At 47.5% G+C, this 18876-nt stretch overlaps 1 protein-coding gene across 1 annotated transcript; it reads left to right on the top strand.

The window, feature by feature from the left end:
- Nucleotides 1-17: 17 nt before the first annotated feature.
- Nucleotides 18-13243, top strand: LOC131852330 (conserved oligomeric Golgi complex subunit 4). The gene is made up of 14 exons (XM_059202995.1): nucleotides 18-245; nucleotides 627-824; nucleotides 1878-1980; nucleotides 2676-2808; nucleotides 3808-3928; nucleotides 4350-4538; nucleotides 5539-5700; nucleotides 5827-5954; nucleotides 6287-6400; nucleotides 8154-8364; nucleotides 8698-8947; nucleotides 9438-9610; nucleotides 9691-9893; nucleotides 13075-13243. Exons 1-14 carry the CDS (start codon nucleotides 159-161, stop codon nucleotides 13115-13117), a joined length of 2115 nt encoding a protein of 704 aa, XP_059058978.1. The 5' UTR covers nucleotides 18-158; the 3' UTR covers nucleotides 13118-13243.
- Nucleotides 13244-18876: the final 5633 nt, after the last annotated feature.

The raw sequence follows: 18876 nt of genomic DNA, 5'->3' as shown, positions 1-18876 counted from the left end.
TGTCAGTTTAAGTACACATATTTCCGTCATTTCAGCTGTCAATGTTGTCAACATCACAATTTATATTCTAAAAAAATCTAAACAACAATTTATATTTATTTATATAGAAGCTGTGAATAATTAAACATAATAACAGTTTTGCAAATAAAATATCAAATATGTCTTTAGCTTTATTGTTAGAAAAGTATGACGTGTCTACAGAGGATGGTCTGCAAAAAGCTTTACTTGAAATTCAAAAAGAAGAGGTAAATAAAAAATATTTAGATGACGACTATGAAATCGTTAATACATACAGAAGTACTAATATTTATTTATGACTCCACTATCCACGTATATTATAATCTAATAATAAACAATTGTTTTATTTTTAATTAAAATCTAAACTAGAATGTTGTAAGAGAAAAAACATCTATGGTAACCTAAAATCGAGATTTTAGGTATATTATAAAAAATATTGGCATTATTTCGAAAACAACTGAACGTATACTCTATTTAATATAATCTGTAGATTTTTTAACTATAGAAGTTTTTTAATAATTTAGGTTTTGTACTTTGACTGGTGGTACTAAACCACATAGGTTGTCATTTGTATTCGCTAGTCATATTATTATACCATTATTTACCAGGTGGAAGTAGATGAAGCCTTAGCTGGTGTATTATCTCGCACATGCTCCTTAGAGGCACGACTACGCAGTGCCAGCCAGGCCTACACCAAGCTGGGAGAAGTTAAAACAGACGCACAAACTGCTGTCGACATGGTAGAGAAAACGGCAGAACTAGCTAAAGATGTCAGTGCTAAAGTACGCCAGCTGGATTTAGCTAGAGTAAGTACTGTGGAAATTATTGAACTGCTTGTGTTTAAAAGTAAGGATCTAACAGGGTTTTGCAATTATTGTAAGATTATGTAGTATTATTATTGAATTTTATTTTTATAATCTTGTTACTATATAACTAGAATATAAGTCACAATTTATTCATAAATATATTAATAGTATTTCTTTCAGTTGTAGAACTCATAACAGAAGCTCAGCTTAGTGTGGGACAAGATGATGTTGTGTAATCGTCCAGTTTTTATTTTTATTAGTTATAAATGTAAAAGTATATCTTACTGGCTATCAGTTAGTTCACTTACTATATAGCTAGAATTTAAGTCACAATTTATTCATACAGGAATGAAATTATTTTTATATTTTTAAATTCAAATGTTATTAATTATTCTGCACACCAGTCTCTGATTCAACTTGTCCTTTAGACAGAAAGGCCTCTTCCATCATTTCTTATGTGTTTCTATCCTTCGCAAATCCATTTTAACTACTTGTAAGTTTAACTACTTGTATTTTAACAAATTAAAGAATACCCATGACTAGATACTAAATGTGAATTAAATCAGAAATAATAATTAAGTTAATAACACCCTCCTATCTTTTCTTCTATCCACCACTCCTTAAAAGGCAGGTAACTCTCCTGCAATTCTCTTATTGTTTTGGGTGGTCATAGGCGGTAGTGATAACTTACCATCAGGCTGGCAATGTACCATGTCAGATTGACCTCCATGCGGTCCCCCCTTGGAAACCATGACAAATTCTTGGAGAATTTAGATGGACTAATGGACTAACTGACTTAACTTCATGCTCATATTATCATCCTCCACTGGTGCCCTGCCAGCATATACCGTTAGTGCATGAGGGTGCAGCATTCCATTATTTATATAAAAAAAATACCATCAGATGTGCTGTCACTTGCTATATGTAAAAAAAAATTGTGCTATTATATTGTGTGTGCCTCTATCATATCTACTAACCATCTAGTGGTTACTCCTACATCCCAACAATCTAGGTTACAGACCTCAATCAATATTATCAAAAATTGTGCTTCAGTCACGTGTGGCGGAGTGTCAGCGACGCGTCCACGACCTCATAGACTTGCAGATCTGCAGCGCTGGAGTAGAAGCAGCCATAAAAGCACATGATTATGAGACGGGTAAGCGTGAAGAAGAGAGATGGAAATACCTACTCTTTTTTGTAAAAACCAACAATGTAGGTCATAGACCTAAAAACAACTGACGCGTATCATGTATCACGCGTTATTTCCGTGTTCTTCAGTCGTGATTGCTTTAGCGCCATTTTATAATAATAAATTAATATTCACACACGATTGCGCGCGTGAATTGCCTCATTATTTTGTGCGTAGAAGCCAAATCACTAATAAGGATGACAACTTAGGCTTTGAAGCCGGCTACCGGTAGGGAAACCGCAAGCAGTGCCCGTGACGCAGTATCCAAAACTGAACCGGTACGCTCTGCACTCGTCGACTGAATGCCGCGGTTCACCCAACCAAAGAGGATTATTCATCTACCGTCCTCCGTATTTATAGACCGAAGTCGGTATAGTATTGATTGAAGCGGGGGTAATGGTTATCTTATGATAAACAACTTAGTTCGGTCTAAAAATACTAGATGGCGCTATTTACAATATTTGTAATAATATTTACACTGTACTAAACACAAACTACCTTTTTTAATATCTTTTTAAAATATCGGGTTTTTTCTACAATATTGATATGAATTGTAACATATGAAGGCAGCGGTTATAGATGTGTGTGTTATTTTCGCGGGTGAAAGAGTCGTCAGTGTATGTAGAGCCCCGCGTGGTGTGCGTGGTGCGCGTGGTCCGCAGGCGCGGCGCACGTGGCGCGGTACCGCAGCATGGCGCCCGGCTCGCTGCAGGCGGCGGCGGCCCGCGGCGCCCCCGACCCGCGCGCCGCCATGGCCCGCGCCGCCGCCACGCTGCACCGCCACCTCGTGCGCAAGTAACCACCCGCACCGCTCCCTACTTACCACTTTCATGGACCCGCTCGTCTAGCGGCTCAATCCCTCGAACCCCACACCGTCGGTAAAGCACTGACGATGGAAACGATCCGAGGGTCATCGATCCGATATGAGGGTCGTCAATCGAGGCCATTAAGTCTATTTACAAACATACACGACCTCGATGGTCTACCGGTTTAGCACACTGCTTTACTTCCGATGATTGCGATTCCTCGCACGGCACAAACATTTGTATTCATGATTGTTTGTATCGGTCTGGGTGTTTTCTATGTATATTATGTATGTATTTAAAAAATAGCGACCACGTCTAGACGTGGTCGCTAACTATGGGCCCCATCAATAAGCTCAAAGTTACTCAGAGGGCAATGGAGAGGGCTATGCTCGAAGTTACTCTGCGTGATCGAATCAGAAATGAGGAGATCCGCAGAAGAACCAAAGTGACCAACATAGCCCACAGAATTGCGACTCTGAAGTGGCAATAGGCAGGACACATAGCTCGTAGGACAGATGGGGCAGTAAAGTCCTCGAGTGGCGACCACGGACCGGAAGACGCAGCGTGGGAAGGCCTCCAGCAAGGTGACCGACGATCTGGTCAAGATCGCTGGAAGGCATTGGATGCGAGCAGCGCAGGACCGATCATCCTGGAGATCTTTGGGGGAGGCCTATGTCCAGCAGTGGACGTCTTCCGGGCTGCGATGATGATGATTTAAAAAATAATGTTTGTGTCAGATGTCCAGTACTCATAACACAAGCTCTGCTTACTTCAGGACTAAGTGGCACTGTATAAATTGTCATTATGTCTTTATGGTGACCACAATTGATCGTCTCATTACTCCTTTAGAAACAATAATCGCAATGGTATATTATTGTTTGTCTTATGATTTGATAATAATGAAAACATGTGAAAAGTGGTGTAGGGATCCGATTATTTCCGCCACCACTTTGCAACCTAAAGTGGCAATAATTTTTTACTTTGTAAGGTTTGAGGAAGCAGCTAAAAAGGAAGACGAAGCAGCGGTTGAGCGTCTATTCAAGCTGTTCCCACAGATCGGTCGCGCTGAGGAAGGCGTCGATTTGCTCGCCAAGTATCTCCTTACACAAGTGAGTTATATAATAATAAATAGTTTATGTTATGAATGAATTAGCCAATAAACTACGTCATGTAAGGGAAGCAGGGACTCGATAATATGTGACAAAGTGATGAAATGATCGTCCTCACCCATCAGTCATTATCATCATAATCCAGATCATCATCATCATTATTAGCATCACCAACATCATAATCATCGTCGTCGTCGGGCGTACCCTCATTCTCATCGATAAAAGTTAATAAAGTAAAATAACGATTGAGGACGAATGATTAAGATTTTAAATTTAATTATTTCTACTTACTCGTATCGTTAACTTATATATATGTCTATATCTAACATTAAAGTAGACTCTCGTACACGAACTGTATTTATTCTATACGAATATATATAGCTATAACAAAAAATGTTAATTAAGAAGTGCGGTTCGGCAGGCGGAGGGTGCGATCCGTCGTGCGAGCGTGGTGAGCGGCGGAGGGAGTGCGGAGGCGGCGGTGTACGCGGACGCCATGACGCGCGTACTGGAGGCGGGCGGCGCGGCCGTGGAGCGCGCGCGGCAGCAGACCGGCGCCGCCGCCGCCGCCGGCCTGCTGCCGCGCGCCCTGCGCACGCTGCAGCCCGCGGTCGCGCGCGGCAGCAGACCGGCGCCGCCGCCGCCGCCGGCCTGCTGTGACCTCCTCGCAGCGGACGTGCCGGAGGCGGGCGGCGCGGCCGTGGCGCGGCACGGCGCCGCCGAGGCGGGCGCGCGCGGCGCCGCCGGCGCAGCCCGAGCGCGCCGTGGAGCGCGCGCGGCAGCAGACCGGCGCCGCCGCCGCCGCCGGCCTGCTGCCGCGCGCCCTGCGCACGCTGCAGCCCGCGGTCAGTGACCTCCTCGCAGCGGACGGGGACGTGCCGGAGGCGGGCGGCGCGGCCGTGGAGCGCGCGCGGCAGCAGACCGGCGCCGCCGCCGCCGCCGGCCTGCTGCCGCGCGCCCTGCGCACGCTGCAGCCCGCGGTCAGTGACCTCCTCGCAGCGGACGGGGACGTGCCGGAGGCGGGCGGCGCGGCCGCGCGGCAGCAGACCGGCGCCGCCGCCGCCGCCGGCCTGGAGCGCGCGCGGCAGCAGACCGGCGCCGCCGCCGCCGCCGGCCTGCTGCCGCGCGCCCTGCGCACGCTGCAGCCCGCGGTCAGTGACCTCCTCGCAGCGGACGGGGACGTGCCGGAGGCGGGCGGCGCGGCCGTGGAGCGCGCGCGGCAGCAGACCGGCGCCGCCGCCGCCGCCGGCCTGCCGCGCGCCCTGCGCGCGCCCTGCGCACGCTGCAGCCCGCGGTCAGTGACCTCCTCGCAGCGGACGGGGACGTGCCGGAGGCGGGCGGCGCGGCCGTGGAGCGCGCGCTGCAGCCCGCGGTCAGTGACCTCCTCGCAGCGGACGGGGACGTGCCGGAGGCGGGCGGCGCGGCCGTGAAGCGCGCGCGGCAGCAGACGTGTTCGCACATATTAATTAGGATCCAGCAAATATAATTAGCATTTTATAAGCCTGTACAAAGTTTGAATATTATACTAGAACTGAACATTTCCAACTACCAGTAGTGTTGGAATGTTACATTAATAAAACCATGTTAGAGTGATGGTGCGTGCGGTGCAGGTGTGTGCGGGCGCTCGCCGCGTGCTGGTGGCGCTGCGTGCGGCGCGGCTGTCGGGGGGCGCGGCGGGCGGGGCGCTGGCCGCGGAGCCCGTGCTGGCCGAGCTGGCGCTCTCTCTGTCCCGGCTGCGGCTCTACTTCGACTTCCTGCGCCGGAAGACAGAGGTACCCACCATACATAGCCTTATTCGAATATGTACTATATTGCTTATGTCTAAGGTCGCTTTTAGATTGTCTCAAATTACATTTTCGCTTTTTTACGGAACAATGAACATATTATATTTTTTTTAGGCAGACGCGTCGAGTCTGGACGAAGCAGGCAGAGAGGCGTGCGTGGCTGCCACGGAGAAGATCATAGCGGAGTGCGACCTGACGCGTGTCACGCAGGACATGCTCGCGCACTACCTCGAGCTGGAAAGGTTTGCCTGTTAAATTATTGTACAGTAATAAAACTTAATATGAAACATACTACTATAGGAAGAATTAGATTTGGATAATGGTGAACTTATCTCTGCTGAGCAATATCTTCTAGGACTTCATTCTGTTTTTCTATAGTGTCTTGCAACTCAACCATAATTTAGGGACCCTAATGACCCGTCCCATCTGGTCACCAACTGTCTGGACATTTAAATTTATACATTAAAAGATCATTAACTTGATACTCTATGTTTAATGTAAGGGATTTCATTTATTAATTGGTATTAAAAATATTAATCATTTCTGCTTACTCGTAAATTGTGTACATATGTAGGTATTTCCTTGAGGAGAGTATGAGTAAAGCGTTGAAGATGGCAACACCACAGCCGGGTGCAACTACATCAAGTCTCGTCGACGACGTGTTCTTTATCGCTAGGAAGGTTATAAGGTTAGTATAAGTTTCATATGACGAGCGACAATGGATAATTGTATGCCCACATATAGTATTACATACTAGTAATGTATGCAAGAGTATATATACTGTCGACATAAGTACTAATATATTATATACTAGCTGTCCCGGCAAACGTTGTTTTGCCATATAAATTAATAAAGCTAAAAAAAAAGGGGTTGATGGTAGAAGGGTGAAAATTTAGGATTGTATATATTTGTGTATGTTGTATCATAAAAAAAAATTTAGGGGTAGACTACCCCTAACATTTAGGGGGATGAAAAATAGATGGCCGATTCTCAGACGTACTCAATACGCTCACAAAACTTCATGAGAATCGGTCAAGCCGTTTCGGAGGAGTATGGGAACGAAAACTGTGACACGAGAATTTTATATATAAGATTATAGTTTAACATATTATCATTAAAATCAGATAGTATGGTTCGGGGCTCGTAGTAAAGTGTGCATATGCTCTTATAGTTAGCGATGTGAACTTAGAACTATGTGGACGCATACGTTTAGTATGTAGTATGGGCAGGCCACTATTAGACGAAAGGTCTTTCCAATTTGATTGACGAATAAAATTAATAAAAAATTATAATAAAAAATGTATGAAGTGAGATATGGCAGTGAGATTACAGGGTATTAAAGCAGGACATCTCAGTTCTTCGGAATGATAACTTACGAGGGGTATGCGGGTGTTATATGATGACGTTCGTAAGGCTGCTGTCCCTGTGATATGATGTGTTAACGATGTATTTTTTAATATTAGTCGATATGAATGACGGTAATGATGATGTCGGAAGTGATTTTTATGACGAATATGTTGATAGTGACAAAGTCGATGATGATGAGGATGTAACATCATTATCATTATCGACATCATCACTAGTAACTAGTGATGATGATAATGATGATGAGGGTGTAACATCATTATCATTATCGACATTATGGGACACAGTCATCTAGATATATCAAAATAATAATTGCATTTAATAATGGCTAGTAAGACAAATTCAATATTGTCTACTAAGCACTGCTGTGTTTAAACTGTGTCACCCCACCTTACATTTTCCTATTGTTATTTAGTATATAAGATCATTATTTCTATGTACATATTGTCAGTTTATTATCATCTATAATATACATCGTCTGGACCAACAACATAGTATCATTTACCCGCAACAGACATCATTATAAATTTAGAACAAATTTTGCTCAAAGATTTTTTCCCTTTTTGGGACCATATTTGTACAACAATATTAACAAGAAGCTTCATATTAAATTATTCTCAATAAAATGCATTTAAAAATTGTTGTTGTTATTAACCCTATCGTATGAAGATACCGAAGGTTTGTTGTCTGTTCTGAGGTGATAGATTAAGGTAATCTTATATATTTGTTTGATTTGTTACTTTGGTGGGATGGACAAGAGATTTTCGGTAGTATCTAGATTCTTTACACACCCTTTCTCATACAGACACTCACTTTTATTTCACACACACATACACACATACGCACACATCATTAACTATATTATATACCGCAACTAGCGATACATTATACAACTTTACTTCACAAAAACATTTAGTAGATTTATTAAATACCAGTAAGTCCTCGGAGAGAGCCTGGAGATCTGTAATTATTATTGTCATCACTATTAACAACTAGTGATGATGAGGGTGTAACATCATTATCATTATCGACATCATCACTAGTAACTAGTGACGACGAGTGTGTGCGGTGCGCAGGCGGTCGGTGTCGACCGGCAGCGTGGAGGGCGCGTGCGCGGTGCTGAACGAGGTGGGCGCGGGCGTGGAGCGGCCCGCCGCCGCGCTGCGCCGCTGGCTGCGCGCGCCGCCCGACGCGCTCCCCCTCCCGCCGCCCGCCGCCGACCGCGCCGCGCCCGCGCCGCCGCCGCCGCTCACCAGGGACCTGGACGCGCAGCGGGCGCTCTTCCTGGTCAGTCCTCGCTTCCACTCTTACATTTTACAGGCGACGGCACATCTACGTGCGATGACACGAGCGGAGGTGAGAGTGTGAGATAAGGCTCGACCGAGATCTGTCTCGCTCTCCGCATTGCCGACTACAAATTCAACCGAGAAATTTGTCTCGGCCGAGAACGAAAAACCCAAAAAATGTCTAAAGATTGACTGTCACTTAATTTTATATTTAAACGAATTAGACGTGTCGCTCTATAGAGTGCGCAAACCAGACCGATTTGTCACTATGTTTACAAATAGTTTCTTAATGAAGAACTGTGGGTGAGGTGTGATGAGCGAGTGTATCGTGCAGGCGCACGTGAACGAGGCGGAGGCCGGCGGGGAGTGGGCGGAGCAGCTGGCGGCCGAGGCGGCGGCGGCGGCGGGCGCGCTGAGCAACGCGGCGCACGGCCGGCAGCACGCGGCGCAGTGCGCGGCGGGGCTGGCCGGCGCCGCCGCCGCCTTCCGCGCCGCGCGCGACCTCGCGCTCGCCGCGCTGCGGGCCGCGCTCGCGCCGCGCCTGCACGCCTGGGCCGACGCGCTCGCCGCGCCCGCGCACGCAGGTACGGGGGGGGGGCGGGGCTGGCCGACGCGCTCGCCGCGCCCGCGCACGCAGGTACGGGGGGGGGGCGGGGCTGGCCGACGCGCTCGCCGCGCCCGCGCACGCAGGTACGGGGGTGGGGGCGGGGCTGGCCGGCGCCGCGGCCTTCCGACCTCACGATCGTTCGAGCCTACTACATCTATTAATGTTTCTAGTCAGCTCGATCTAATTGTGCTTCAGTAACCTGACTTCATGGGAGATACGGACCTACCGGTATGTGACAGGAGGAACCATGTCGACTTTATGACCGTACGAGACTCTACTACTCTCATTAATGTTTGTTATCAGCTCAATTATCAAGTACTTCAGTGACCCGACTCTATGCTCATCGGGTCATCCGACATGGATGCTCCGCCAGCGCATACCATAAAACCAAGGAGACGTAACATTCTATTATCATTTAGACATTCCAATTAAGAATTAATAAAATTATATACATTTTTCATTAACAGAGGACATCGAAGAAGAATCCGATGCGAGCGCATTACCAACTGCATTGGACACGCTGGCTGAGGCGGCGCGCGCGCAGCTAGCGGCGTCCGTAGCCGAGGCCGTGCTGGTGGCCGCCGTCACAGATCTGGCGGTGAACACCGAGCGCCGTATATTGCAGAACCGGTACACCAGGGTTCGTATTATGTAATTAACCACTACTATTCATTTTCTTGCATAAACATGGGTAATGGTATCGTGTATGTGCGTGTTCAGGAGGCGGGATTGGCGGTGGAGCGTCGCGCGCGACGACTAGCGGCTTGGGCCGGCGGCGCAGCCCCCGCGGCCCGCGAGCGGTGCGCGCGCCTCACGCAGGTCGCCGCGCTGCTCGCACTCGAGCGGCTGCAGCACGCGCGGCACGCGCTGCAGCCCGCCGCGCGCCTCGCGCCGCCGGACCTGCGGGACGTGCTCGCGCGCAGGTACTGGCCGCCCCCCGCCCCCCGCCCCCCCCCCCCGCACTCGAGCGGCTGCAGCACGCGCGGCACGCGCTGCAGCCCGCCGCGCGCCTCGCGCCGCCGGACCAGCGGGACGTGCTCGCGCGCAGGTACTGGCCGCCCCCCGCCCCCGCCCCCCGCCCCCGCCCCCGCACTCGAGCGGCTGCAGCACGCGCGCGCGGCGCGCTGCAGCCGCGCCGCGCGCCTCGCGCCGCCGGACCTGCGGGACGTGCTCGCGCGCAGGTACTGGCCGCCCCCGCCCCCCGCCCCCCGCCCCCCGCCCCCCGCACTCGAGCGGCTGCAGCACGCGCGGCACGCGCTGCAGCCCGCCGCGCGCCTCGCGCCGCCGGACCTGCGGGACGTGCTCGCGCGCAGGTACTGGCCGCCCCCGCCCCCCCCGCCCCCGCCCCCCGCACTCGAGCGGCTGCAGCACGCGCGGCGCGCTGCGCCGCGCGCCGCGCCGCCGGACCTGCGGGACGTGCTCGCGCGCAGGGCCCCCCGCCCCCGCCCCCCGCACTCGAGCGGCTGCAGCACGCGCGGCACGCGCTGCAGCCCGCCGCGCGCCTCGCGCCGCCGGACCTGCGGGACGTGCTCGCGCGCAGGTACTGGCCGCCCCCGCCCCCCCCGCCCGCCCCCCGCCCCCCGCACTCGAGCGGCTGCAGCGGCGCGGGGGCGCTGGCCCGCCGCGCGCCTCGCGCCGCCGGACCTGCGGGACGTGCTCGCGCGCAGGTACGCCGCCCCCCGCCCCCCGCCCCCGCCCCCGCCCCCGCACTCGAGCGGCTGCAGCACGCGCGGCACGCGCTGCAGCCCGCCGCGCGCCTCGCGCCGCCGGACCTGCGGGACGTGCTCGCGCGCAGGTAGCGGCCGCCCGCCGCCCCCCGCCCCCCGCCCCCCGCCCCGCGCACCCGGAGCCCGCCGCGCTCTAAGCTGCTCATGAGGCAGCACTACCAGCTGGGGAACGTGAGTACTGACACCGGCCCCCGCCCCCCGCCCCCCGCCCCCCGCCCCCGCCCCCGCACTCGAGCGGCTGCCATGTCGCGCGGCTTTATGACCGCCGCGCGCCTCGCGCCGCCGGACCTGCGGGACGTGCTCGCGCGCAGGTACTGGCCGCCCCCCGCCCCCCGCCCCCCGCCCCCCGCCCCCCGCACTCGAGCGGCTGCAGCACGCGCGCACGCGCTATGCCCGCCGCGCGCCTCGCGCCGCCGGACCTGCGGGACGTGCTCGCGCGCAGGTACTGGCCGCCCCCCGCCCCCCGCCCCCCGCCCCCGCCCCCCGCACTCGAGCGTCTGCAGCATTCGCGGCACGCGCTAATAAAATTATATACGCGCCTCGCGCCGCCGGATTAACAGGACGTGCTCGCGCGCAGGTACTGGCCGCCCCCCGCCCCCCGCACTCGAGCGGCTGCAGCACGCGCGGCACGCGATGGTCCGCGGCGCGCCTCGCGCCGCCGGACCTGCGGGACGTGCTCGCGCGCAGGTACTGGCCGCCCCCCGCCCCCCGCCCCCGCCCCCCGCACTCGAGCGGCTGAACACGCGCGGCGCGCGCGCCCGCCGCGCGCGCTCGCGCCGCCGGACCTGCAGGACGTGCTCGCGCGCAGGTAATTAACCCCCCCTATTCCCGCCCCCCGCCCCCGCCCCCGCACTCGAGCGGCTGCAGCACGCGCGGCACGCGCTGCAGCCCGCCGCGCGCCTCGCGCCGCCGGACCTGCGGGACGTGCTCGCGCGCAGGTACTGGCCGCCCCCGCGCGCCCCCGCCCCCCGCACTCGAGCGGCTGCAGCACGCGCGGCACGCGCGGCAGCCCGCCGCGCGCCTCGCGCCGCCGGACCTGCGGGACGTGCTCGCGCGCAGGTACTGGCCGCCCCCCGCCCCCCGCCCCCCGCCCCCCGCCCCCGCACTCGAGCGGCTGCAGCACGCGCGGCACGCGCTGCAGCCCGCCGCGCGCCTCGCGCCGCCGGACCTGCGGGACGTGCTCGCGCGCAGGTACTGGCCGCCCCCCGCCCCCCGCCCCCCGCCCCCCGCACTCGAGCGGCTGCAGCACGCGCGGCACGCGCTGCAGCCCGCCGCGCGCCTCGCGCCGCCGGACCTGCGGGACGTGCTCGCGCGCAGGTACTGGCCGCCCCCCGCCCCCCGCCCCCCGCCCCCCCCCCCCCGCACTCGAGCGGCTGCAGCACGCGCGGCACGCGCTGCAGCCCGCCGCGCGCCTCGCGCCGCCGGACCTGCGGGACGTGCTCGCGCGCAGGTACTGGCCGCCCCCCGCCCCCCGCACTCGAGCGGCTGCAGCACGCGCGGCACGCGCGCGCGCCGCGCGCCTCGCGCCGCCGCCTGCGGGACGTGCTCGCGCGCAGGTACTGCCGCCCCCGCCCCCCGCCCCCGCCCCCCGCACTCGAGCGGCTGCAGCACGCGCGGCACGCGCTGCAGCCCTCCGCGCGCCTCGCGCCGCCGGACCTGCGGGACGTGCTCGCGCGCAGGTACTGGCCGCCCCCCGCCCCCGCCCCCCGCCCCCCGCACTCGAGCGGCTGCAGCACGCGCGGCACGCGCTGCAGCCCGCCGCGCGCCTCGCGCCGCCGGACCTGCGGGACGTGCTCGCGCGCAGGTACTGGCCGCCCCCGCCCCCCGCCCCCGCCCCCCGCCCCCGCACTCGAGCGGCTGCAGCGCGCGGCACGCGCTGCAGCCCGCCGCGCGCCTCGCGCCGCCGGACCTGCGGGACGTGCTCGCGCGCAGGTACTGGCCGCCCCCCGCCCCCCCCCCCGCCCCCGCCCCCCGCACTCGAGCGGCTGCCGCACGCGCGGCACGCGCTGCAGCCCGCCGCGCGCCTCGCGCCGCCGGACCTCCGGGACGTGCTCGCGCGCAGGTACTCGATTTCAGACACAAGCTGTTCGCGGTTTGATTTACTAGCGTACTTCTGGTTTGGTTCCCCAAATCCCAAAAAAACATATATATAAAACTAAAAATTATATAATTATTTACACATAACCAATATAATATTTTGCATGTCTTCATATAAAGCGGTTTTTATGAAACTATATGTACCCACTTTATAACCTCTGTGCACACCACATGCCTCGCAAAATCAACGATTTAATTTCATTTCATATCAAAAAAGCCTGTCCCTTGACGCCTTTGTTTTGAACACCATTATTAAAAATTAAATTTAAATTTGTTTCAGGGTTGACTTCAAAATAGATGACATAAAACGGCTGAAGCTATAATCTACAGACGACCATCAAAATTATTATTTTTTATTAGAAAATAAGAGAAATACCTATATGCATTTCTAATGTTATAATATATTTTATATCGGGAATAAATAAGCGAGTTAAAATAAAACAATATTATTTATGAATTAATAGTTTTATTTAAATTATATTACAAAATGTACGTACACATAGACAAGTATATAACGGCGCTGGTTGTCGACATAACCGTGCAACAAGGTGACTAAGTACATAATACCAACATTACCTAACAACATTTACTCGTAATGACAACATACAAAAGTTAATATATATATATTTATTAAAATCTGAAAATATATCTTATTTAAGTAAATATTTCTCCATTAAGGCACTGTATCGATGGGTAATCTCGAGTTAAATAATTTAAAAACAAACAAGTATATATATATTAAAAAACATAGAAAATGCTAGTTAATACTCAATGGAGGTACAATAGAAGGCTAATTAAGCCACATATAATACGATGACTGTGGTGTGTTGCTTAATTGCTAAAATAACCTACTCTTTTAATTAGAAAACATGTCCAAACAAGACTTCAATTGTCTAAACCAGGCGAATAACACTAAACACGGGCATTGCGACGCAACTGACAGATAAATTAATCATAAACATTAATTGATTACTTTTTAAAGCATGGAAATATCGTGAATTTATGGGACCCTGGAATAAACTACTTACGGGGCTACCTAATTATATTCATTCATAATTTAAGAGCTGTGCTCTAGTCGGTGGAGCTCCCGCCATTTCCACGATCTTCTATCAGTCTTTTTAGCTGTTGATACGACACGACTTTTTCCTTAACTTGCTTGATATAGCTGTCTTGGTCTTGACCTTCCTCTCTTTCCATCTATTTTTCCTTCAATAATGTTATTAATTATTTCGTGTCGTATCAAGTCTAATTATATTACTCAACTAAAAAATATATACCGATAAATAACAAGCAACGGAGAAGCCGTTGGGTTGATTGGTTGTCAGCTTTATGATAGGTTTTTTTTAAATCTAAATATCGCCTATTAATTTCAGTGGGGGCTGAGCGCATTTGTATCCACGGGGCCCAGGTCTGCAGCCCATAAAGCCCGTAGGTAGAGCCGCCCCTGTTAATATCAATTCAAGGCCGTATATGATTGATTATGGGCATGGACCATAATATATAATATTACACTGTTAGCCCAAATAAGTCTAATCAACCACATATTGTATTAATTTGATTTTGCTATAATTTTCGTGTGTATTTGTACATGATAATGATGATGTCGGTGATTATGTGATGATGATGATATTGTTGATGATGATTAATCTATCAATGATGAGAAAGTTCATGACTATCAAAATCAACATCATCATAATACCAGGTCGACATCCACAGATCCCAGAAAGCTATCGTGCTTAATCATGGGGTTTTTAAGAAGGTTATATTAAGCTTTCTTAAGGGTTGGTAACGCGCATGTGGCACGCCTCCTGTTTCAGGCGTCCATAGGCTTTTTTTTTTTTCACGTCAGGAAAATCCATCATGGAGAACCATTCCCTTAGGGAAGAATGGATACTGCCGGACTCCTACCTGCTAAAAACCTGACGACTGTTCCTCCTCGACATAATCGCCGTGGTCGGTGCCGGTGCACCGGTGCATGCTTGCGTATCCCATGGGATACGCAAGCATTCACCAAGACCACCGGCATGGTTCCCATCGAAGGGACCTCCATCTAGGCGTGCAGGGAGGCGTCCATAGGCTACGGTAACCGTTTACAATCAGATGAACCGTATGCTTGATGCCATCATTGTAATTTAAAAAAAAAAACATAAATGAAATTAAATTGTAGGTAAAATGTGGCTGGCTATCACCTGCATTTTGACTATTACAGTCTTGCTTGGACACAACTGGTTAAAAAAATCTAATACTTAATTAAACAATAAAGTCTTATATATTAGTATTAAAACATAATAATAGCTCTTAGTATGCAAATGAACACATCTTACGCTAAAATAGAATGTCTGTGTTAAGGACTTGATAAGGTTGGTCCGAAGACAGCTGCTCTGAGTTATCTGATTAAAACGTCTGGCGACGCGATTTTCTCTGGTACAACTATAGTAATAATAATCTTTATTAAATTCAGAAGGATCGTTACAATATTATTTATACAATAGGTACACATTCCAGACAATATCAATCCTTTCAGTATTTATGTGTAGTCCTGGCTTCTGAACTAGCATTAGCCGTATGACAGAAGCCAGTTCCTTCCCAATACATGTACTTTTATTATAGAAGGATGAAAATTATTATAACATGATATATAAACAATATTTTATCAATAGATACATATTTAAAATAAATTATATTTAAAATAGTAGATAATGTTTTTACAAAATACATTGTATAGTCACTGATATTATACCTATCTTATGTTAGGTACCTAAATTTGGTACTTTCAAACATACTATTAATATTAAAGAAATGTGTAAATACTTCATGTGATCTTTCATATTTTTCTATATTCTTTACACTTAGCTGTGACCTAGATTACAGTTTATGTTTGGTTTTAGGCATCTTGATTTTAACATCTTCTGTGAATCAAACATTTATAAGGGATACATTTTTAGCATTTAAAATTAATACATACATATAAACCTAATTCAAAACACTTTCAAATAATCATATTTTGCAGTGAAATTTAAGAACGCAATTATAATAACATATCTATAGAAATATTAGACAAATGACCTGTATAAAAACTGTGCACTAATTCCGATTGGCTAAAAAAAATAAATTTTATCTTCACTTATCCGATTATAATAGTAAGTAGGCAATAAACATACAATCTAACACTTATGACATACATTTTGTTATCAATTAGTTGTGATAATACAATTAATAACGCTAAACTAAAAAAAAATTAAAATAATACCAGTATAAAGTGGTGCATCCATATACTAGACATAAAATCTTATATATGTATAGTAAATCGAAATATATTAAAACATTGCTCGACCTGAGAATAGAATCAAGGATAATAACAGGTACTCAATCCACTAGATTAGTGGGGAAACTTGTAAGGTAATAAATCAAAATATATTAAAAACTTGCTCGACCTGAGAATAGAATCCAGGATAATAACAGGTACTCAATCCACTAAATAAATGGGGAATCATGTAATATAATATTACTTACATATACAAGTGTGATATAAAAAACATAAAACCTTCAATTTATAAATATTGTGTGTCACTTACTCTCTAATCGTGAATATACCTTGCGAGAAAGAAACAGTATAATAGCTACAGTATGCATTACAAAAAATTGAATTTCTCGCTTGTTCCATACTATAACACGCATGTATTATATATATAAACCTTCCTCTTGAATCACTCTATCTATTGCTTACAATTGCATTAAAATCCGTTGCGTAAATTAAAAGATATAAGTGAACAAACAACGGAAGTGATTTAATTTTATACTATGTAAAGATGTATAAACATATAAGTAAAATAAACATAATTATATTGCTTTTTTTAATAATTGTATGTATTTTTGTATTTTTTCAAATAATTATAAATGTTTGTTATGCATCTTATTTACTTGTTATATATTTTGTATGAGTCAAATAATAATATTTTTCTTTCTTTCTTTCGTGTTACATTGTACACTTGTACACTTACATTACTACCATTATAATAATGAGTATATATGTATATATAAATTCGTTGTACATTACTTCAAGATAATCTCTCATTTGATACGATGATATTTATTACATATTTAATAGTTTATAATAATAATAATTCCTGTTTATATATTTCAGTAAGTGTTTGTATGTTTTTGTTATTTTATATAATTAACTAGCTGTCCCGGCAAACGTTGTTTTGCCATATAAATTAATAACGCTATAAAAAAATAGGGGTTGATGATAGAAGGGTGAAAATTTAGGATTGTATGTATTTTTGTATGTTGTATAATAAAAAAATAAAAAATAAAAATTAGGGGTGGACTACCCCTAACATTTAGGGGGATGAAAATTAAATGTTGGCCGATTCTCAGACCTACTCAAAACGCTCAGAAAACTTCATGAGAATCGGTCAAGCCGTTTCGGAGGAGTATGGGAACGAAAACTGTGACACGAGAATTTTATATATAAGATATTGCCCGTTAACTACCATCTCTGTCAAAGCGTTAAGTTGACTGGAAGAGATCTCCTTCAAGATACGACCGCTCTTATTCACATTTTTTAATAACCTCTATTTTGTACAAGTGCAATAAAGTATATATAATTGTTTTATATTTTATATGCATGTTCTAAAGTTGTGAAAATAGCAAATTATCTATAGTGAATTAAGAATGGAATTGTGCATGTATGTATATAAATATATATATCCACAATAGATAATATTATAAATATGATAATTCATGACGAATTGTTGTATAAAAGAGAGCCCGTGACGATAACAATATAAAATAGCAATATATATATAATTTTTTTTTTATTAAAAAAATTGAGTAATTCATAAAGTAAATTATTATAATTTCGGACAAAATTAACAAATAATAAAATTTAATAAGTTGAAACATCTAATTGTGAAAATTAGGCGTTTGGTAGATTTCTCACACAGGGGTCGATGCGCATCTGGTATAAAACATAGAGCCGGTGAGTATAACCATATAAAATAGCAATTTATATATATGGTACGTGATGATGCGGCTCGAATGCTCAGATGGTAGGTGATGTTGGCTTCAGCAGATTACGGGTTGTAGAAAATGATAGAATTGCTTATAGTCTTGAACTTAATGATAATTAGAAATTTGGTGGAGTGAACAAAAGTACGTTAGATCGATCGGTGGATATTTTTTTGTCTGTTACATTACGTTGCATATTTAAATTGGATGGGTGTGCGCTCCAATCAGAACGCTCCTTTTGTGTTGCGTTTTGTTGCTGCTTGTACGCAACACTCTTTTACTCGGAAATACCGCAAATGGTGATACACATGGCATTAGAGAAGGTGTTGTAGAAATATACTGTAAAGCAACTTAACTGTATAATTAGTTTAGTGGTAGTAGTAGAGTCAGTAAGACATATAAAGATTTTGTTTTACAGTTTTAATTGCAATATATTCATATAAAAAAAATGAGCTTTCTAGCACGGTCGCTATTAAAATCTTTGGTTTAATCTTATAATATCCGTATGGGATAAACCACTTATCACATTCCAATATTAACTAGAATCATATAATATATATACTTATAAAAATAATTATATATTTAAAAATTGTCCAAATACAGTCATGGTGATGAGAACTTTAAAAAGTGCACGATAGAGACCAATTTTCTTTAGCTCCTACAATTACATGCACGATCGGTTAAATAGAAAAATGGCACTATTCAAAAAGTACATTTTTTACAAGTCATGCATTTAATGTATTTAAATTTATTGAAATTATTAATTTTTCCTTTAAAGTTTTAACAAACATTTACACAGATAATGCTTAAGACGGCGTGGTTAATTTAATTGACTTATATAAAAGAAGGCAATTCTAGCTTCTAATTTTGCAATATTTGAAAAATGACATTTTTCTATACAATCAACGATATTTGATACAAATGTAAAACCAATCTTATATATTAAAATCTCTAAATTATTGAACACAAATACAATTAGACGTAGACATTATAGGTTTTAATTGAAAACATAAAGTTATATCAACATAACTCTATAGTGTTATGACTGTTCCACATGGACATATATAAC

Source organism: Achroia grisella, unplaced genomic scaffold, assembly GCF_030625045.1.
Source record: "Achroia grisella isolate CSIRO2021 unplaced genomic scaffold, CSIRO_AGI_Agris_v1 utg842, whole genome shotgun sequence".
Classification (NCBI taxonomy): domain Eukaryota; kingdom Metazoa; phylum Arthropoda; class Insecta; order Lepidoptera; family Pyralidae; genus Achroia; species Achroia grisella.
The sequence above is the reverse complement of the archived record's forward strand: the minus strand, read 5'-3'. Positions and strand labels throughout refer to the sequence as shown.

Coding starts and splice junctions, on each gene's coding strand:
- LOC131852330 (XM_059202995.1), top strand. CDS start 159: ATGTCTTTAGCTTTATTGTTAGAAAAGTATGACGTGTCTACAGAGGAT. Junction 2,809..3,807: donor CACCGCCACCTCGTGCGCAA/GTAACCACCCGC, acceptor TTACTTTGTAAG/GTTTGAGGAAGCAGCTAAAA. Junction 9,611..9,690: donor TGCAGAACCGGTACACCAGG/GTTCGTATTATG, acceptor GTGCGTGTTCAG/GAGGCGGGATTGGCGGTGGA.